Here is a 22,041-nt window from a genome sequence, read left to right as displayed (position 1 = left end):
GTTTATTGGATGGTTTGTCATTCGTGGCTTGGAGTCTTGGGGACGTCAGAGGCCGGGAACCAGCCCAGCCGGAGCTTCCTCAGGAGCTGGGAGACCCAGCCCCCAGGCCTTTCCTCCTTGCTCTCCACTCCAGAGGCCTCTACAAAGCACAGACGGGCGTGCCCTGTGGGCCCCTCTGGCAGGAGGGGCCTTCCCCAGGGTGTCCGCGGTCGCAAGGTGCCCCGCCAGGGAGGGCACAGGAGGCAGGGCGGCTCATTCCAGAAGGTCAGGGCTTCTGGCTGCCTGGACGTCTCCCCTCCTCAGGGCAGGGGGGCCTGAGAGCAGCCAGGGATCTGTGACCTCTGCAGGGTCACTGAGGTTAGGGAGGGAGGCCGTGCGGAGCGGGGTGCTGCTGGCTGTCTTACCAAGGTATACGGCACTCTCCTTCTGGGCCTTTTCATCTCCCTGGGAAGGAAGAAGTCACAGTGAGGACTGGACGGCTCTCCACTGTACAGGTGGGGAAGCCGAGGCCTCCCTGCACAAGAAGCTGGGGGAGGCCAGGATTCGGACGTGCTCTGCTCACACCACGTCCGCTCCCCTCGGCCCCGCTGGGATGGAAGTTCAGCCCCGTCACCGTGAGGTGCCCCAGCCGCCCTGCCCTGCAGTGTTCTGGGGCTCCCAGAAGGACCCGCGCCCTGGAGATGTCCCAGCTGAGGAGCCAGGCTTCCCTACCGTCCAGCCTGGGATCCCTGTCGCCTCCTCCTCAGCCACTCCTTCCCCAGAACGAATGGGGCTGGCTGCTTCCAGCCTTGGGGACCTCGCCTTCCTGTCATCCTGCGATAGGCTGTCAGCCTCCTCCTTGGGGGCTGTATCACTCAGTCTTCCAGTTGCCTTGGGGGTCATGGCCTGCTGGGAGGGGCCAGGACGCCTCGTCCCTCCCTGTTCTCCACACTTTGTTTTTCCAGGGAAGTCCCGCCCTTCTCAGCTCGAGCCGTGGTAGGGCTAGCCAGTTTCCTGGAGGGGACCCTGCCACTCTGCCGTGAGCCGGGGTTCCCTGGGCCTCACGGGGCTCTGACGGGAGAGGGCCCCGGCCCCGGCCCATCCGGGGGAGGCCTCACTCACCTCAGGGGCTGCCTTCTTCCCACTCTTGATTCTGCGTCTCTACAGAGGGAAAAAGCCGTGAGTGGCCACGAGCCCTTCTCTGGCTGGCCCATCCTCTCACTGTGTCTACCAAGTGCGCCCACGACAGCCACCCCACTCCAGGGGAAGAAGGGCCCCGACCCTTACCCACCTGAGCAGTCACAGGGTAGCACTTATTCATCGGCCCCCACACCGGCCTCAAGGTCTCCCCCACGGGCTGTAGGACAAGGAGAGGGAGGAGGGGGAGGGAAGGCTGCGGCACGCGGCCACATCTGAAGGCTGTTAAATGTGCACACGCGGACGCCTCAGACTACACCGGGGACTGAAGGAAAACCTCAAACAAAAAGCAACTATGTCTTTAGAAATATAAAACTTTGCATTCATGAAACTATAAGCTCTAAAGTAGAATCGTTCAAACAGCAACCTCTGAGTCTCGAAAAATGAAAATACGATATGCTAATGGGACTGGAAAATTCAATCAAAGTGTAGAAGATAAAGCTGGAAAAAAAAAAACATTTCCCAGAGAGAACACGGAAGACGGCAGGGACGGCCCCGGCTGCATCGTAGATCTTTCTGAAAGAGGGAACAGGGGCAGCAGACAGGGCCGGCAGGGAGAAATACCAAACGAACACGTTCTTTTTTCATCAAGACAGCTTCCTGGAGATGAGGGACATAAGTCTACAGATGAGAAGGACTCGCCAAGCATCCACGACAATGGACGATGGAGACCCACCCCAGGTTATGTTAGTAAATTATAGAAGAGTGAGGACAAAGAGCCTACACACTTCCAGAGATACAAAGAAAAAAGTCTGCTTTAGAAATTCAGTCGCGTCAGACTTTTACATGCCAGCCTTTGAAACCAGAAGACGGCGAGCATCTTCGGCATCTGGGAGGAACTTATTTCTAGTCTAGACTTCCATGCCTTGCCGACTCTTGGTCGGGTATGAATTAAGACCTTTTCAGACATGTACTCTCATGGGACTGCCCCTCAGGAAGCAGCTGGAGCTTGTGCGCCACCGAAATTAAAGGGCGACACGGGGCCCCGCACGTGAGAGAAGGCCGGCGCTCCGCAGGACGGTGCGGGGCGGCCAGGCGCAGCTGAGCAGCGGGCCTCGGGGCCGCCCCGCCAGACGGAAGCAGGGGGTTGGCGGCCTCCGGGCGGCTACGTCTCCGTGAAAACGGCGACAGCGATAAATCACCGAACTTGTCTAAATGTATTGCACGGAGATTTGTATGGGAGAGTTCGAGAGATTATAGGTACAGAGCAAATCGCAATTTAAAAAAAGGCGAAACCAAAATTATGCTCAAGGAAGAGGAAGCTCAGTACACCACACGACTCGGCTAAGAATACCATTTACCTGTATCTTTAAAATGTAAATCCTCGATAGTGGTCTAATACAAATTATGACGTACACCTAGGAGAACGGCTCAGAAAAAAGGCGAGTGCTGGGGGTGACGTGCGGCGGCTGGCGGGAACGCACGGTGGGCGCCGGCCGCTCTGGGAAAGCTGGCTTCTTACAAAACTAAACACACCGTACCACGTGGTCCAACGATCCCAGCGCTAGGTGTTTATCTAAGTGAAAAGGGAGCCTAAGTTCCATCACCTAGAAAGCGGGAGCTGCCGGGTGGCTGTGAGGTTTAAATGCCGTGACAGATGCGCAGCACCTAATCCAGCACGTGGTACCTAATCCAGCACGTGGTCCTCGGTGGGCAGCCAGCAGCCATCCGCCGTCCCCTGACGCGGGCCGGGGGAGGGTGTCCCGCCACGGGCTCTGAGGTCTGCGAAACCAGGGAGGGCATGCGACCCCGGGCGGGAGCCCTGCTCGCTGCCGCCCCACGCAGGAGTGCAGGACCCCGCTCCAGGGCCACTCACGCGCATTAGGGCCACCTGTTCCTTCGCGTTTATCCAGGCCACTGCCCCGGGGCCTTGAGGCGACCGTAGGGCCAGCCCGCAAGGGGTGGGGCCTGGGTTTCGACTCTTTGCCGGCAGCAGGAAATGTCTCCAGAACCCTCGCACACGCGCACGCACGCGCACGCGGGTGGTCGACCACCTGAGGGCCCGGCGCAGGTCCCTACCTGCGAGGACTCCCCAGCGACCTCGTGGGCAGGGGCTGTTTTCCCCACGGACCTCTGAACGTAGTAGTACAGCACTCCTGCAGCGAGGTGAGGAAAGGCCAGTTAAAACATCTCCGAGAGTGATGTGGTTATTTTAAAGCATCGGTATTTACAGTACGCCAGAAGTCAAATCCTTCTAAGGTATTTAAACCTGTGATGAAAGGTATTAGATATTAGAATGGGTGAGGGGATATATAGTTTTTCAAAGAGTGTACAAGCACAACTTTGAAAATCATTGCTTGGGACATGATTAGGTTGTGTGGGGTTTTTTGGTTTGTGGGGGTTTTTTTGGGGGGGGTGGGTTTTAGACTTAGTCATGGGTTCAAATGCCGGGTTCACTCTGAAGGTGCAGAGGGAAGAAAGGGAGGAAAAAGGCCGGCCTGGGCTCTGCGCCTTGAGGCCGGGGGAGCCAGGTACGCGGCAGCCTCTGGAGGGGGCCTCTGGGAGCCCTGGGGGGCAGCTGGAGACGGAGGTGGCTCTGAGGGGAGAGCCAGTGTCCCCAACCCGGCCCAGCGCGCAGGCCCTCACCTGCGAGGATGAAGATCTGCACCACGTACAGGGCCTTGAAGAGCCTGGAAGGAAAGCGGAGCTGAGCGCGAGGCCGGGGCCCGTGCGCTCGCGGCGGGGCGAGCCTTCCTCCCCAGTCCAGGCCTCAGGCCCCCGCCGGGGCGCAGCCCGTCCACGCCGTGGCGGATACGGTTGTCCGCGGTGGCGGGGCTCAGCCTGGGCTCGCTGCGGACTGGCCGCATGACTCTGCGCCTCTGCCACTTCCAAAGCCAGACGTGGAGCCTGGAGCACAGAGGGGCCCCCGGCCCCGCCCCTCTCCTTTCCTTCCTTCCTTGGGTCCATCTTGCCCCTCCAGCCAGAAGGAGGGACCAGGCCTTGGCTGCGGAGTCAGAGACACGCATTTGGCCATTTGGCGCAGGATTAGCCCCACCCCCTGCAGCCCCGCAAAGCCCTCCCGGCTCTGAGCTGACACATCTATGCTCCACCCGCCAGGACCAGGCCCTCTGCCCCGACCCTGAGTCCCAGGGACGTTGGAACAGGCAGGGAAAGGGGCACGGAGAACCCTGTTTTCCCTTCCTCTTGGGTCCAAGCGGGGTTCCCCTTCCTGGTCATCCGCACGCGGTGACGGGGGCACCTACACATTACCTCTCTCTCTGGTGCCACAGACCCAACACCATTTTCAGTCTGAGAAGAAAAGGTGGGCGACAGTCAGTGTCTCACACGGCGCAGGAGCCCCGTGTTCCTGTGCCCTGGGGCTTGCAGGAGTCACGCTGGGGTGGGGGGGGGGTGGCAAGGAACCCCACCCGCAGGGCTCAGCAGGGCATGCATGGGTGGCTGCTCACAAAAGGGGGTCAGACTCAGGATGCAGTGGGCTAGTACTAGGAGCTCAGAAAATGCTTAGAAATGTCTCCTAAGACCTCAGAGCGCCCAACAATAGATGGTTCCAATGCCCTCAGGCCTGAACGGGTCAAGTCCCGGGGAACAGAATGGGGAAGGGGGTTGGGGCGGAGTTAAGGAGAAAGCTGAGGCTCCGTTGGACGTTGGGTGTAACATGTTCTCAGGCGTTGGTGGAAAATTATAATAGTAAATAATAATGACTAGAAACTACCAAAACTTTAAAGTGCTTTCTGGGGTCTGCAGTATTTTGGGAATAATTTGGGGAGTACTGGGGGAAATCCCTAGCCTCCTAGAAACATCCCGTCGGAATGCCCCCCACCCACGCCCCACTCAGCATTGGAGTCCCCTGTAGATCCACACCACTGTCAAGTCAAGGTCTCCAGAGAGCTGGGCCCTTGATGGGCCTCGTCCCCAAGTCAGCTCCTCAGTGTCCACGGGGCCACTTCAGAGTCTCGTGAAGCAGCCGCCCCCACCTCCGCCTCCCGCACTTTCAGCAGGGAACACGGGCACCATCGGGTGCGCGTTCCTTCGACTTTCTGCCACCAAACCCACCTACGTTCTCTGCTTCTCGCGGGCCATTTCCTCTTTGGGGACGGGGCTGCCCCCTCCTCTCTGAGGCCGGCCCCACCTCCTCTACTGAGTTCCATCTGGGCTTCTCACACCCTGGGCGTTTGGGGGCCTCCTCCCTCACTTGTATCCTCAGCCATTCCTTCTCTCCTGGCCCCTTCCTCCCAGCATTTCAACACATCGCTCATCTCTTCCACCAAAGAAACCAGGCCTTCTCTCTTGAACCCATATCTCTTCTCCAGCTACCGTCCTCCTGGTTCCCTACCCGTCACACCAGTCTCTCTGAGAGAGCTGCCCACAGTGGATGTCTTCACTCTGCCTCTGCCTGACTCCACAGCCCGCCTCAACCTGTTTCTGTCCCCGTAAGTCCCCGAAACCTCTCTCACCAAGGTCAACAATATGCACCTAGTCACAAAAATCCAGTGGGCCCTTTCCAGGCCTTGGCTCACTTCGTCTCTCCGCAAGGCCCCTCCCTTCCCCTGGAACGCCATCTCCTCTGGGAATACTGTGAGCAATGTGTTCGGCGGCGAGCTTCGTTAGTCATTTATAACTTGGTGTGAGTGGAGTTACCAGGCTTTTTCTGGGTGGATGTTTAGAGGAGGAAAGGGGAGAAAATGAGTCCTGAGGGAGAAGAGAAGAGGGGGAGAAAGGGGATCCCAAGTAGGGAAGGAAGCCAAAAAGGTAGGCTGGGACTCAAAGACAATTCTTACCTGCTTAGGTGGCTTACTGAGGGAGCCTTCAAGCCTGCCTACTTTCCAACTATGCCAACCCTGATGACGTCAGTGATCTGCAGAGTATATTTTGATCATATCAGTGTGCAGCAGCCTGCTCGCCTCTAGGCCCCGGGATCGAACCTGAGAAGGGCACTGGAGCCAGCTAAGTCTGGGAGTCCAGTGTACAGCTCCCCCCCCCCCTTTTGCAAGGAGAGTTGGTCGCTGTGTGTGACATCACATCTTAGGGAGCTTTATGACAGGACAACCTCTCCAAACTTGGCCAGAGCAGTATGTCGATTGCCTCATGATGACTTTAAACCTCCCCAAGTCAGAGGCAGCACCTTTGCAGGTATCTCTGTGGTTCCATTCAATGCCATTGATACCACCTGAGCACCTGCAATGTGCGAAGCTCCGTATGAAGTCCTGCAGGGACACAGAGACACAAAGGTGTGGGAGATTCGGTCTTGTCACATAACACTCAGCTAAAGCAGTACATAGAGGAAAACTTTTAGCACTAAAAGAAGCATATTTTCTGAATCAAAAACAAGGACACAGCCTGACAATTTCTAAGTGTCATCCATTCATCCAACCAGAATATGCTGAGCTCCCATTTCGGGCCAGGAATAATACCAAGGGGATAGAAAGATAAACAGGATGCAGAGACTTCCCTCGAGGTGCTTGAAGACATTCAATAGATATCTTTTAATTCGAGACAATAATTCTTACCCTTCCCAAGTTACTATAAATGTAACCAAGTGATAATTATAAGACTATGGATGGTTAAAACTGAGGAATGCCTGAGTTTCACATATACATGAAACATTAACCAAGATACATCATATTCTCAACCATAAAACACATCTCAATAAATTTGAAAAGACTAAGTACATTCTTTGTCCACAATGGAATTAAATTAGAAATCAGTAACAGAAGGGTCCCTGGAAAGTCCCAAACTATTTAGAAACTAAACAATACACCTTTAAATAACATCTGGGTAAAATTAAAAGTCAAAAAATCAGAAAGTATTTTGAACTGAATGAAAATGAAAAAATATCAAAATTTGGGGGACTCAGCTAAAGCAGAACATAGACGAAAACTTATAGCACTAAAGTACCTATATTAGAAAATAAGGTTTCGAATCAATGACTGCAGTTTTTACCTTAAGAAAATAGAAATGGAAGAACAAACAAAACCCAAGTAAGCACAAGAAAGGAAATAAAGATCAGAGTGGGAATAAATAAAATAGAAAATCGAAAATCGATAGAAAAAATCAATAAAATCAAAGGCTGGTTTTGTGAGATCAACAAAGTATATAATACTCTAGGTAGACTAGGTTAGGAAAAAAAGCAATAAGAGACAAATGATCCATACAGAGAATGATGAAGATGACTTTGACACAGATTCTATAGATCCTAAAATAATAATAAGGGAGTACTTTTGAACCACATTATGCCAACGAGTTTGACAATATAGATGAAGTAGACAAAATCTTTAAAAGACACAAAGTACTAAAGCTCACGCAAGAGGAATTATACAACCTGAACAATCTGATATCTATTAAAGATATTGAATTTATTTAACTTTCCCACAAAGAAAATTCCAGGCTCATTTAGCTTCACTAGTGAATTCTACCAAACTTTTTAAGGAAAACATAATATAAATTCTACACAAACTCTTCCAGAAAAGCAGGAGGGAATACTTCCCAACTCATTCTGTGAGGGGAGCATTATTTGATACCGAAACCAGACTAAGATTAAAGGAAAACTACAGCTCAACATCCCTTATAAATGCAGATACAAATATCATCAATGAAATCTTATCAAATTGAAACCAAAACATATAAAAGGGATAATACATCATTACCAAAGGAGTTTGTCCTCAGTAATGCAAGGTTGGTTCAACATTGAAAAATCAATCCATATAATTCACCATATTAACAGACTGAAAAAGCAAAATCATATGATTATCTCCATAGATGTATAAAAAGTATTAAACAAAATCAACATCTGTTCCTGAAGAAACTCTCAACAAACTAGGAGTAGCTGGGAACATCCTCGACCTGATGAAGGACATCTATGAAAAACCTAGAGTTAATAATATACTCAACAGTAAAATACTAAATGCTTTCTCCCTAAGTTCAGAAATAAGGTAAGGATGTCTGCCCTCATGACTTCTATACAACATTGTACTAGAAGTTTTAGCCAGTGAACTCAGTTAAAAAAGAAGTAAAAGGCAACCAGATTGGAATGGAAGAAGTAAAATTGTCTTTATTTGCAGACACCGTGACTGTATAAAATCCTATGGAATCATCCAAAAAGCTACTACAGTTTAACAAGGCAGAAGGAAGTAAGATCAATTACAAAAGTCAATTATATGTGTTGTGAACCTAAAACCACTCTAAAAATAAAAATCAATTCTAGTTTATATAATAGCAATGAACAATTGGGAATTAAAATTTTTTAAGATACTTTGTGTCATAAAATCAAAAATATGAAATACTTCCAAAGAAATCTGACAAAAGATGTGTGCAAGGCCTCTATATAAAAATCTACATAACATTACCAAGAGAAATTAAAGAAGACCTAAATAAATGAAGAGATATACCATGGTCATGAATTAGAAAATTCAACATTGTTAAGATGTCAACTCCGAAAGAAAAAAAAAAAAATTAATTCTACCCACAAATTGCTCTAAAGATTCAGCAATAAAAATCCCAACAAACTTTTTTGTAGTTGAGATCAATATGCTGTTTCTAAAGTTCAAATGAAAATATCAAGAACCTAGACTAGCCATCTCATATGGGACCTCAAGCCAGAGACACTCTCAAAAGCTTCATCTGGATCCCTGGCCCACACAAACTGTGAGACAATAAATATTTATTATTTTTAGCTGCTAAGTTTTGAGGTAATTTGTTCATACAATAAATAAACATTCTAGAATACAAAATACAATATCCTGCATTAGGAACTCACCGATGGGTTTAACAGCAGGCTAGACACAGCAGAAAATAGAATGAGTGCGGGGAACAGGTACAAGATGCTCTGTGAGTAGCCAATGCTCTGTTCCCTAATACAGAAGTCTTGCGTTTTGTTAGGGACCGAATATATACACACATACTATTTGTAAAACATTCTGTGTTCCTTGTTTGAAAGATTGTAGTGCATAAAGATGTCATTTCTATATTCAATGCAATCTCAATCAAAATTCTTGTAAGATTATTTTTTAAAAAGTGACAAGCTGATTTTAAAATTAATGTAGTTTTTAAAATGCACAAAATTGCCAAAAAATTTTGAAAAATAAGACTTGTTCTAGGGATATCAAAATACGCCTAATTAAAATTGGGTGGTACTGACTAAAATAGATAACTCAATGGAACAGAAATTGACCGGTATGTTTTTAGAACCTTAGACTATGATAAATACATATTTTGATTATGTGAGAAAAGGAGTTAGGATAAATGATTATCCATTTTTTGAAAAAAGATTGATTTCTATTTATACTATGAAAATGCACCAAAAATCTAGATTAATATAAAATGATAAATGCTAAAAAAAAATCTAAGTATTTTTTAAAAGAACATGTTTGTAACCCTAGGAGAGACCTTAAATAAGACACAAATATTTATTCTATATAAATATTTAAATTTCTATATAACAAAGCTGAAAACAAAGAAGGAATGATATTTGCAGAGTATATGGCAAAGGATTAATATAGAGACTATATAAAGCATTCCTACAAATCAGCAATACGACGAAATAGGGGGAAAAAAGCAAAGAATATGAAAAAATATAAAAAGCTCAATTTCATTGGTAATCGTGAAAATTAAGACAACAAGGAGCTATTATTTTCTCCCCTTAAATTTAAGACGAAAGTTTGAAACCGATAAATTAAATATTGAAGTGGGTATAAGGAGCCAGACCTTTCAACCTCCAGCGAGTGACAGGGTAATTTGGCAATATCTATTTAAAATGTACACACCTTTTTGCTTCAGCAAGTCTACCTCTAGTTCTCTGTTCCAGAGAAATATTCAAGAAGGCATAAGAAGACGTGAATGAGGATGTTCCTTGTTTTTAATTGCATTGAATTGGAAACTAGCCAGATCTATGAATAGAGGACCAATAAAAATATGACATGTCCATATCGAAAATTCCGGAACTAAAATGAGGCAGATCTATGTAACCTGACAGAATAATTCTGGAGATATTTAGTGAAAAGGACAAGCTGCAACACGACAGGTAGGGGAGGATTCAGATACATAAATAAAGTCCTTCCTCCCCAAAATCTCAGTCCACGAACTCAACTGTGTAAGAAAGAGTGAAATGGCATACTTCTTTATTGCTACTTAAAAATTTTAACTCCAAGCCCTTGACTCATCAAGTTAGTGAGAAATGAATAGTAAGTAATTGAGGCGTTGTTACCCGTCCGTCACCCGCAATCCAAAATTTTGCCCAGATTCCAGGAGCGTTTGCATTCCCAAGGCTTCACGAAGACGGGGACTACATGTCTCTCTTCTCTGTGTGCTCTGGTTTGGGCTCAGTGGGTGGCAGAGAACACCTTGCACGCGATGTCTGGGAAATGCATGCCATAGTCACGCAGTGGATGAGTGGCAGGGCCAGAGTCCCCGAGTCCTGTCCACTACTCCGTTCTCCTGACGACTGCTTAGGCCCATGCTTTATAGCAACTGGCAATCTTCGTTCCCATGGTGTCAGTGCAGGGGCCAGGGAGGAGGGGCAGTAATGAGCACTCCTATTCCTGCCAGCCAGAGAGGTATCAGGGGAAGACTAGCGGGGAGCTAGTCGCTATGCAGGGCCCCCAGCCCTTAGTGTCAACCGAGGCTACGTGGAGAACCTGGACTTCTACCCCGACTCACAGTAACAAGGAAGCTCTTCTGCTTCCCCTGCTGGTGTCCGAGGGAGCCAGTTAAAAGAGAAAGTTTACTTAAGACCTAGGTCTTCATAATATAATACCCCAAATGTCCGAGTTTTAATAGAAAATCACTCATCATACCGAAAACAAGGAGCATCTTAAACTGAATGAAAAACAAAACACAATCATTAGGTGCCAACAGCAAGACGACAGATATGACAGAATTATCTGATAAAGGTTTAAAGCAGACATTATGAACATGCTTCGACAAGCAATTATGAACATGCCTGAAACAAAATAAAATAGAGTCTCATCAGAGAAACGTTAAATGTAAGGAAGAACCAGACGGAAATTTTAGAACAATAACTGAAATAAAAAACTCAGTGAATGGGTTCATAGGCCAAAAAGAGAGAAAGGAGCCAGTGAGCTAGAATATAAAACAGTGGAATTTACCCAATCTGTATAACAGAAAAAACAGACCAAGGAAAAAATGAGCAGAGCCTCCAAGAGCTGTGGGACTACTTAAAAAGATCAAGCATCACGGAAGGAGAAACAGGGCAGGGCTGAAAACACACTGAAAGAAAACTTTCCAAACTTTGTAAAAGGCAGAAAATGACAGACCCAAGAAGCTGGGCAAATCCCAAGCAAGATAAATCCAAACAAGCCCACATCCAGATACATCATAGTCAAACTTCTGAAAACTAGAGAAGAAATCTTGAGAGCAGCCAGAGAAAAATAACACCATACCTATAAGGGAAAATCAATTCGAATGACAGCTGATTTCTCATCAGAGGCCAGGGAGGCCAGAAGGAAGTGACGTAACAATTTTTTAAGTGTTGAACTGTTAAACCAGACTCAGATCCAACGAAAATATCCTTTGGGAATGCTGGGACAAAATCAGGAAATCCTCAGATAAAGGGAAACTGAATTTGTCACCAACTGATATGATCAACTGACTTTTAATAAGGGTGCAAAAGCAATTCAGGGGAGAAAAGCTGGCTTTTTAACAAATGGTTCTGGAGTAATTGAACATCTGAACTTTTACCTAAATCTAACACTTTATACAAAAATTAACTCTAAACAGATCGGGTATTTAAAAGAAAAACATAAAACTTTTTTTTTTTAAATCATAGACTACCTTCTGGACTTAAGGATAGGAAAACGGTTTTTAAATTTCACAGCAACAGTGCAATCCATAAAAGGAAAAAAATGATAAATTGGCTTTCATCAAAATAAAACTTTTGCTCTGTTGAAAAACCCTGTTGAAGAGATTAAAAATAATGCGATGGAGTGAGGGAAAATATTTGCAACCCACATATCTGACAAATGACTAGGATCTAGAATGTATAACGGACTCTCAAAACAGGTTAACAAATAATCTAATTGGAAAAGGGGCAACAGATATGAAATGACATTTCACTAGAGAGACTATAACATGGGAAATAAGTGTGTGAAAGGCTGTTTAAAACATCACGAACCATTAGTGAAATGCAATTAAAACGAGATATCCCTACAGAACGGCTGTTGCCCTACCAAATGCAGAAGAGGATGTGGAGAAACTGGATCTCACTCACACATTACTAATGGGAATGTAAAATTGTTCAGTTGCCCTGGAAAACAATTTGCTAGTTTCTTAAACAACTAAACATGCAGCAAATACATAGCCGAGCAATTGCACTCCTGGGCACCAGAGAAATCGAGACTTCTGTTAAAGGCGAACTTGACATCCAGCTCGTAACTGGGATCAGGGACTGCCTCTAAATTCTTTCCACCATATCGCCACATTGCCTCGAATTCCATAGAGGATATTTACTTTCGGTATTGTGCTGTCCTTCCCCAATTTTCTAAAATCATTGTTTTTAATAAGGATAAGTAGGAGATTGTCTTTTTTAGTGTGATGAGAACAAGAAGGTATCATTAAACTACACTGGACTCTACATATTTGAAAAATCATCGGAGACTTTTTTCAACAGCTTTATTGAGATATAATTTACATACCATATAATTTATCCTTCATCTACCTAAGTGTACAATTAATTTTAGTATTTTACAGTTAAATTTAGTATTTACAAAGTTCCACATTATCGTTCTTTCCATCAGCCTAAATAGAAACATCATGCTACATCCACTCATTTCCACTTCAGCCCCTGACAACCACTAATCTATTTTCTGCTTGTATACATTTGCCTTTTCTGAACCTTTCGTATAAATGGAATCATTTGATATATGTTCTGTGTCTAGCTTCTTGCACTTAGCATAATGTTTCCAGGTTGCATCATAGCTGAAGAGTATTCCACTGTATGAATAGAGCACATTTTGTTTATCTACTTTTTTTTTCATGTCCATCTACCTGATGGACTTTTGAGTTGTTTCTATTTTTGGTTATTGTAAATAATGCTGCTATGACCATTTGCATACAAGTCTTTGTGTGGAAAACTGTTTTTCATTTCTCCTGGGTAAATACCTAGGGCTGGATTTGCTGGATGATATAGTAAGTCTATGTTTAACTTTTTAAAAAACTGTCAGACTGTTTTCCGAAGTGGCTGTACCATTTTATATTCCCAGCAATGTATGAGGATTCCAATTTCTCCACATCCTCACCAACACTGACATTGTCTTTTTTATTCTGGGTACTTTTGGGGAGAAATGGTATCTTATGGTTTTGACTTTTACCTAATGACTAAAGATGATGGGTGTCTTTTCATGTACTTATTGGTCATTTGTATATCTACTTTGGAGAAATAGCTATTCGAATCCTTTTCCAATGAAAAAAATATTTTATTTTTTAGAGCAGTTTTAGGTTCACAGCAAAACCGAATGAAAAGTACAGAGTTCCCATACACCCTTTCCCCACCCACCACCGGCACACACATTCACGGCCTCCCCCCCTGCCAACGTCCCCCACCAGAGTGGTATATTTGTTACAACCGATGAACCTACGCTGACATCATTGTCAACCAAAGTCCATAGTTTACATCATGGTCCACTCCGTGGGTTTTAACAAATGTATAATGCCATGCATCCATCATCGCAGGGTCATACAGCATGGTCTCATTGCCCTAAAACCCTGCACTGCACCCATTCATCTCCCCTCCTCCCAGCCTCTGGTAACCAATGATCTCTCCATTTGCCTTCACCCAGCATGTCATACAGCTAGAATCACGCAGTCTGTACCCTTTTCAGACTGGCTTCTTTCACTTAGTTATATCCATTTACGTTTCCTTCATGTCTTAATGGTTTGATAGCTCGTTTCTTTCTAGCACTGAAGACTATCCCGTTGCATGCACCACAGTTTATTTATTCACCTGCTAAAAGACTTCTTGGTTGCTTCCAAGTTCTGGCAATTACGAATATAAACATCTATGTGCGGACTTTCTGTGGACATAATTTCAATTCATTTGGGTAATGCCAAGGAGTGTGATGGCTGGATCATATGGTGAGAATGTTTAGTTTTGTAAGAAACTGCCAAACTGTCTTCCAAAGTGGCCGTATGATTTCGCGTTCTCACCAACAACGACGAATGAGAATTCCTGCTACTTCACATCCTCATCAGTACTTGGCATCACCTTTGCTCATTTCTAATTGGGCTATTTGTCTTTTTGAGGTGTAAGAACCTCATACATATTCCAGACACGAGTCCTTTATGAAATATACGATTCGCAAATATTTTCTCCCAGTTTGTGGGTTGTTTTATTAGAGGCCCGCCTTTTTTTTCAATGAAAAGAAAGATTAAACACTAAATTCATGATAGTGGTTACTCCTGCAGGAGGCAGGAGCACGCACCAGGTTAGAATTACACAAGTAGATATCGTATAGGCACCGTCAGAGGTAGAGCACAGTCTCTGGAGCCAGCTACCTGGATTTCAAACCAATGCTGTCAAAGCAACTCAGTCTGTGCCACAGTTTTCTCTGCTGTAAAATGGGTATAACAGCACTTATCTCACAGGTGTGTTGTGAGGCTTAAACAAATTAACGTGCCTTGAGGACTTAAAACAGTGGTCACCAGGTATATAGCATGCTTTATAGAAATCTTAATTGTATTGCCATTTCTGAAGTTGGGTACCAGGGTTCCAAAGTCTCCATTTTATTATCATGCTTTATCATTTACATATGTTACGTGCTTTCTTTTGTATAACTCATTTACCATTTATGTGCACAAATGCATTTTAAAAGATAATAAAGGGAGAATAAAACCCCAAATTTAAAACCTTTAAGTCGGGAAAGACTGGGCTAGACACAGGGCCATACCCCATGCTAGCCTGGGACCCAGATCTCAGCTCAGCCCTGGCCCCTGCTCCTTCCCCAACACTCACAAGCTACCTGTCAACTGCACTTTCAGAGAAGACCCTGAACCCCAGGCGGGCGTCAGTGGAGGGGGGAGAACCTAACGGAGTGAGTGATCTAGACTCTGCACCACCTCAGTTTCCTCACCTGGTGAATGAGGATGCTCACAGTACCTACCTGATCTATCAGATAACGTGAGCCTAGGTAACTCTAGCGAGTGCACCACCTGTCATGTTGTTAGATATTATTTTTCCTTCACACTTGTAAGCTGCCCTCATGTTCAGAGAGAATCTCTGCAGGAAAATGCCAGGAAACGAATACCCGGAATGGACGCTCTAAGTCTCCTTCCAGCTCCAAAACTCTGGGCTGATTTTTACAGAGATCCAGAGTTTGGGATGGAAATATCCTTGTCCAAAATAGGGTTGATGATGTAACCCACCTCCCCGGATGTGGAAAAGCGCCTAGAAACAAAGTCCAGGAAAGCGCTTTCACATCGACACCGCGCTTCTAAAGAGTTGGTTTATAGTGAGAGAAGAGGTGCAGGAAAGCCGCAGAGGGGCCAGGTCAGCGCCACATACCCCAGGCGCCATTACCTGCCGCAGCCGTCACCTTACGGCCCGCGGTCCCCGCCCCGGAAGCTGATAGAGGCAGCGCGGCTCGGCCAGCGCGCCAAAGGGCGCTACCACCGGAGCTGCGCGGCCAGCCCGCGGGCAGGACGCCGGAGCCCAGGCGGCGGCTCCACTGCCCGGCGCCAGCGGCGCCAGCACGCGGCCCAGCGGCCGGCGGCCAGCGGCCAGCGGCCAGCCTGGGGCCCGAGCGCCCCCTGGCGGCGCCGTCACCGGCAGGACGCACAGCGCGCGAGCCTGCGTTTGCGCGGCTGAGCATGCGCATTCCGCACCAGCCGCTCTCGCCCACCCACAGGGCTTGGGGGCGTGGCGTTCGCTTTTAGCCAATGAGAAAAGGGCTGCGCTCGCAGGTTGAAAAGGGATGGGGTGCGGAGGTGGTTTGTTTAGCAAGATGGCGGCGAGCGGCGTGCCGCGGGTCGCGGCTGCGGCCAGCACCTTGGTGAAGCCCATTTTCAGTCGGAACATGGACGAGGCCAAACGGAGGGTGCGCGAGCTCTACCGCGCCTGGTATCGGGAGGTGCCGAACACTGGTGAGAGGCGTCGGCGTTCGCGGGGCCCCGGAGGCAGCTGCCCAAGGTCGCGGCTGACCCGGCCTCTGAGTTTTCCCTGGCCGAGCTTCAGGGAAAGAGGGTCACCCGGGCCTTGGTGGAGCCGACCTAGCGGCGGCGTCTGTGTATGACCAACCGTGCCCAGCGTTCGCACCGCGCTCCTAGGCCCCCTCGGCGCTTTGGCTCCCACATTCCCCCGTAATTCTTACCGAAACCTTGGAAGGGGGAGCAGGGACTGTCAGTGACATACTTATTTTATAGGGGAGGGAACTGAGGCACCGAAGGCCAAGTGACGCGCCCAAGGCCCAGAGCTAGTGCGTGGTGCATCCGGAACCCAAAGTCAACTCTAGCATTCCAGAATACATGCGTAACCAAAGTGGCTGTAGGGCTTGCCCGAATTTCTGATTCCCACATGCCCCACTGAAACAGAAACTTAACCAAAGAAGGGAAGCGACTTTCCCAAGGTCATTCATAAGTCAGTAGTGGTGCCTTTTCCAGACCCTCCAGTGAGATGTCCTCCCCAAACTCCTAGGGTCTCCCAAGTCTTGCTTCCTATATTCTACTTGCCCCTTAGGAATTCTACGCCACCCCCTGCTGTCCTGCCCGCTACTGCTTCAGAACCCTGCAATCGCTTAGATGTCACTCAGGGAACCAGTCTGTTCACCTGATGGATTAAAATATAAACTCTTGGGTGCAGAGACTTTGTTTTCTTATCTTGGCACCCCGCTCAGTGCTGCCCAATATACCTGATGAAAGAGAGGTGGGGGAAATTCCATCTAAACTGTCAAGGGCAGTACTAATGTCGGGAACTGGGTGTTTTGTTGATTTTGTGTGTTTTAATGTAGACCTTCACGGCTAGTCTGGGGGGGAAGGTGATTTTCAGGGAGCTGAGCACCATAGCCCCCTTCAGGGCTGCCACTTCCCTGCCGAGTGTGAAAAGCAGTAGAAGGAGGTGGTTACTGGACTTAGCTCCAGGCCCTACCCCTTCCGAGCTGTGCAATGCCGGGCACATTTTTTCATCTTGCTGTGCCTCAGTTTCCTCATCTGTAAAATGAGGACAGTAGTACCTCCTTCAGAGGGTTAGTGTATTAAATAGGTGAACATAAGGTGCTTAGGATAGGGCTTGGCACTTAGGTACTCATTAAATGTTGGCTGTTACTCTTGTGTTTATTATCATCATTGTTATTTATAGGACTTACTCTAGCAGGAGCCTGCTTGTAGTCCTTTGATGTGTAGAAACTGTGACTGGTCCACAATGTCTCGTCTTCAAGCTGGCTCTTTGAGAGAATGCTGATCACAAGAACTTGACCCTACAGCATGCTAGGCAGAGAGAAACTTGAGTGAATTCAGGGCCTATAAATTCAAATGCCTTCAGGGGACAGGTGGGTGTATAATAGGAGTGGGGAGTGGGGAGTGACGTGAGCAAGTACGTGCAGAGTGTGTATTCAAATTGCGATATTGTAAAACATGTTTGTCCAACATTACTTCTGTGAATGCCCAGAACCTTTTCTTGCCGCAGAAAGGAGCAGGAAGTAGAGAACAGTTGGAATCAATTTATACCAGGGTTTCTCACTAGCAGCATTTATACTGGATAATTCTTTATTGTGTTGGGCTATCCTGTGCGTTGTAGGATGTTAGCAACTTCCCTGGCCTCTACCTACTGGATGCCGGTAGCACTTTCTCCCTCGTTGTGACAACCCAAAATGCCCCAGACATTGCCAGGTGTTCTAGTTGTGGGCAGGTGGCAAAATCACCACTGGTCTGAGAACCACTGATTTAGCCCAAACAGTTCAGCAGGCTACAGCTTAGGCTGTCCCTGTTTGCCTTCCCGCAGCCTCTCTCTCTGGCGGAGGGCTGTGACCAGGGGTTAGGATGGGAGGAAGGAGGCTAGCATAAAGCTATGGAATTTGTCTCTCTAGAGACGAGAGTTCTTAACCTGGGAGGATGAGCACTCAGGGATCTGTGAACGGACATTGTAACCAAATCTTTGCATTTGTGCATATGACACTTTCCTGAGAAGATTCATACACCCCGTGCGCTGGTGTGTGGTTCAAGGTCACAAAGAACAGGGATGATGGGCACCAGCTCGCCTAGTGTGCCTCCCAAGGTTGGGCAGGAATCTAATATAAAAATGCAGGAAAGGGAAGTACCAATAGCAGGGAAAAGATTTCTCATATTTCTGTCCTTAAAAAAGCTCTGGTTGTAAATCTTACAAAACAGTACACAACCTGGATTCCAGGCCCAAGTTTGCCAGGGATGCAGCAGTATGACCTCGGGCAAGTCCCCACAGTGCCCTAGGACTCCCTCCCCGCAAGAGGCAAGATTCTAAATTCCAAGATCCACATTCGTTTATATTTGTTTTTAATTCTGTCTTATTCTTTGTTTGCTGTTTTCTAAAATTCCTAATATGATACTGTAGTGTTTAACAATCAACTCTTTGGAGGAAAACCTACATTTATAATGTTTATCATTTTCCACGGTGTGAATACTCCAGCCAGGGTTGATTTTGAGCGACCAGAGTGAAGTCCGTGAAGGCAGATTCGGGGAGAGATGCGTATAGTGGGCTCCCCGCGAGAGCCCGCACCAGCGCGCCGCTGGTTGCTCAGCCCCTTCTAGTGAGTGGTCCCCTGGCCGGCGCCACCTGTAAAGCGGGGGTGCAGTTTCTGTCACCTTGCCGCCATTGTGTGTTCTGTGGTCTTTGCAGCATGGCATGGCATTTCCTTCAGCAGCTTTGTTTTTTCTCTGTCACTAAGTTATGAGTATAAAGATTCAAGCTTTGTTGACTGTCACTAACGCGCCCTAAAGAGTGGTTTTCGGAGCCGGTTGTGATAATTCTGTAGAATGAAATGGATACGTCGCAGGCGTAACCACAACACAGGGCGTCCTCAGCAACTGAGCACACTGGCCTCCTTCCTCCACCACAGTGGGAGCCGTGTTTATGCTGTCCCCTCAGCCTGGCGTGCCCCTTTTTCTGTCCTTATTCCGCCTACCACACACAGCCCTGTTCACGCCCTTGTCTCAGCAAAGCCACAGAAGGCTAACTTCCAGGCGATGGCAATACAAATGACTAAAACCTGATTTTCAAAAGGCACGCACATGCCTCATCTGAAGTCCCAGGTCACAGAGATGGGCTACTACCTGAGGACTTAATCAAGGGTTGATGAATATCGTGATTTTATGTTTGCATTCATGAAGAGCAGCCCTTCCGATTAGAATTTAAGACCCAGAGACCAGGAGCTACAGCATACACTTCTCTCCTACCCCCAATAACCTAATATGGCAGGTAGTAAGTCGCCAGCTGGACAGAAGCCTTCCCTGCCTGCACAAACCCTCCGCTGCGCCCCTCGATGCTAAGTCTGTGCACAGACCTACACATCATTTTATCTTAATTTCAACTATCCTTTGCCAAATGTTCCATATCATAATGCTTACGTTTATTGAGAGCTTATTCCATGCCAAGCTCTGCTCTGAGCGTCTCAGCATTGTCTCAGAATCCCCACAACTCTGTAGTAGTATGTGTATCATTATCCTCATTTCCCTCATCAGGAAATGTACTCAGGCACAGAGAGCTGGTAGGACAGGGCTGGGATTTGAACCCGGGTTGATCATAGTCTTGAGCTACTCTGTACTGCCCCTCAAATGCGGTGGTCTCATCTCCTCCTGCTAAGCCCCGTGGGGGCAAGCGCCACATCTCACACTTCACGTCCTCACGCACCCACCTTGGGATCTGGCTAATATTTGGTGAATGTGAATATCCATGACTCAGTTTTTTAAAAACATGCTTTAACCATATAATTTCTACCCTGAATCATGTGTTCTCTTTAGTGAACCAGTTTCAGCTAGACATCTCTGTGAAACAGGGACGGGATAAAGTCCGAGAGATGTTTATGAAGAATGCCCACGTCACAGACCCCAGGGTGGTGGATCTTCTGGTCATTAAGGTAACTGACCCTTCCTGGCCCTCTTAAAGAGCAGCTAATCTACGGCCATGCCACCTTGAATGTGCCTGATCTTGTCTGATCTTGGAGGCTAAGCAGGGTCGGGCCTGGTTAGTACTTGGATGGGAGACCACCTAGGAAGACCAGGTGCTGTAGGTGTAAAATGAATGAATGAATGAATGAATGAATGAATGAATATTAAAAAAATAATAATAAAAGAGCAGCTAACTTGTCCAGAGCTTTTCAGTCTTCCCCGATGAACATTTTGTGTCCACATTTTAAAAGCAACTACTGGATCAGCAGCTGTTACTTAGTGTTTCAAAGGAACAGTTGAACTTGGAGGTTATCACCTGGTTAGGTAGTTTGTAAAATGGTTCAAGGGAAAATCCATTGCAACTTTTATTTTATAACTAAAAAAAAAAAAGATGTAGCGAGGGACGTTTAAACTCTTCTTGAACCTCATCCCTAGAAGTTACTGCTTCGCCTGGTTGCCAGCTTACAGCTGGGAGAGGTAGGCTGGTTGCCCGAGTCCTATGTGAATGGGGTCAAATCCTGGCCCCCATTCTCTCTCTAGTTGGTCACATTAGCACCGATGGGAGCTTTGGCATGGACCAGTAAATAACGTGGGAGAAACGTTAAGCAGAAATAAAAGTTAAGCCAGTCAGGTTAGGCATCATGGGACAGGGGCCTATTGACCTGGACGTCTCTCCTCTCAGACCAGTTAGCCACAGAGTCAAAAGAATGCTTGAAAGGCCTCAGAGATCATTCAGTGCAACCACCTCATTTTTCTGATGCAGAAAGTGTGGTTTAGACAGGGTACGTTACCTACCCAGAGTCACTCAGGTTAGTGCCAGAGCATAGAATGCTGGCCTTCCGTGTCGTATTCCTTTTACTCAACTGCTCTGACTGAAGACCTCTCCCCTCACTTGTGCAGGGAAAAATAGAACTGGAGGAAACGATTAACGTGTGGAAGCAGCGGACACATATAATGCGGTTCTTCCATGAAACAGAAACGCCAAGGCCAAAGGATTTCCTGTCCAAGTTCTACATTGGCCACGACCCATGAAGGCACTCAGTGGAAAAGGTGCATGTTAATACTTAAACACTTTAGAGCACAAATAAACTCGGCACGTGATGGTCACGTCATGATAGGGTTCCACTGGCGAACCAACGGGAAGCCGTTTCTGCAGTCTCTCTCTCTCATTGCCTGAACAAGCGGGGCAGGGTGTACACACCACCTGTTCTCTCCCGTTTCCTGAAGTGTGGTGTTTCCTGTAAATTGGATCGGATTCTCTTTCTCAGAGCTTCACATGTTGGTAAACAGGAAGGGTGAAGCCATCTGTTCAGAAACTGTCATACTGAGTATGAGGCTGGATGACTTCATTAATTTAGCTGTGTTTCTACAGCCTCCGGGATTGGATAGTTTAGTGTCATGGCACAGATTATCCAAAATTAGCCAGCTCTTGCTGTTGGCGACAGATCAGAGCAGCACTAAGAGGCACAGAAGTAGAGCTGACAAGCTGGGCTGTTTTTCCCTGGGTCTTGAAGAAAATGGCTGCTCAGAGGCCTAGCCCTTCTACTTGCAACAAGCATGGGTCTTTAAAATGAAATTAACTTCCCACTCAATTAGGTTCCCTGCTAGGGACACAGCTGCTCAGTGTGCACACAGAGAACAAAAATATTCCAACTGTTTATGCAAATGGGTGTAGCTCTCAAGTGACAGAATAAATGTTGACCCAGGTTAAAGAACTCATCGGTTTGCTTTGGATGGTAGTCTTCTCTGGTCCTTCCCTGAGCAGTCTGAATGCTAGACAAAGGGGTTCAGTGTAGGTACAGTTATCCCGAGGATTCCCACATTTTT

The 22,041-nt window shown here is 47.0% G+C and overlaps 2 protein-coding genes and 1 pseudogene across 2 annotated transcripts; 2 read left to right on the top strand and 1 right to left on the bottom strand.

Moving 5' to 3' along the window:
* Positions 1–252: 252 nt before the first annotated feature.
* On the bottom strand, positions 253–3,983 carry LOC118613609. The gene is given in 9 exon segments (XM_036235886.1): positions 253–444; positions 712–888; positions 1,102–1,140; positions 1,271–1,336; positions 2,993–3,161; positions 3,163–3,183; positions 3,185–3,272; positions 3,763–3,806; positions 3,886–3,983. Coding segments are annotated over 9 exon segments (894 nt in total).
* Positions 3,984–16,060: 12,077 nt separating this feature from the next.
* Positions 16,061–21,929, top strand: NDUFA6 (NADH:ubiquinone oxidoreductase subunit A6). The gene is made up of 3 exons (XM_016135808.2): positions 16,061–16,224; positions 20,068–20,183; positions 21,115–21,929. The coding sequence occupies exons 1-3, from the start codon at positions 16,086–16,088 to the stop codon at positions 21,244–21,246; spliced, it is 387 nt and encodes a 128-aa protein (XP_015991294.2). The 5' UTR covers positions 16,061–16,085; the 3' UTR covers positions 21,247–21,929.
* On the top strand, positions 20,221–20,339 carry LOC118614355 (annotated as a pseudogene).
* Positions 21,930–22,041: the final 112 nt, after the last annotated feature.

Source organism: Rousettus aegyptiacus, unplaced genomic scaffold (genome assembly GCF_014176215.1).
Source record: "Rousettus aegyptiacus isolate mRouAeg1 unplaced genomic scaffold, mRouAeg1.p scaffold_m13_p_2, whole genome shotgun sequence".
Classification (NCBI taxonomy): domain Eukaryota; kingdom Metazoa; phylum Chordata; class Mammalia; order Chiroptera; family Pteropodidae; genus Rousettus; species Rousettus aegyptiacus.
This window is presented reverse-complemented; position numbering and strand designations above follow the sequence as displayed.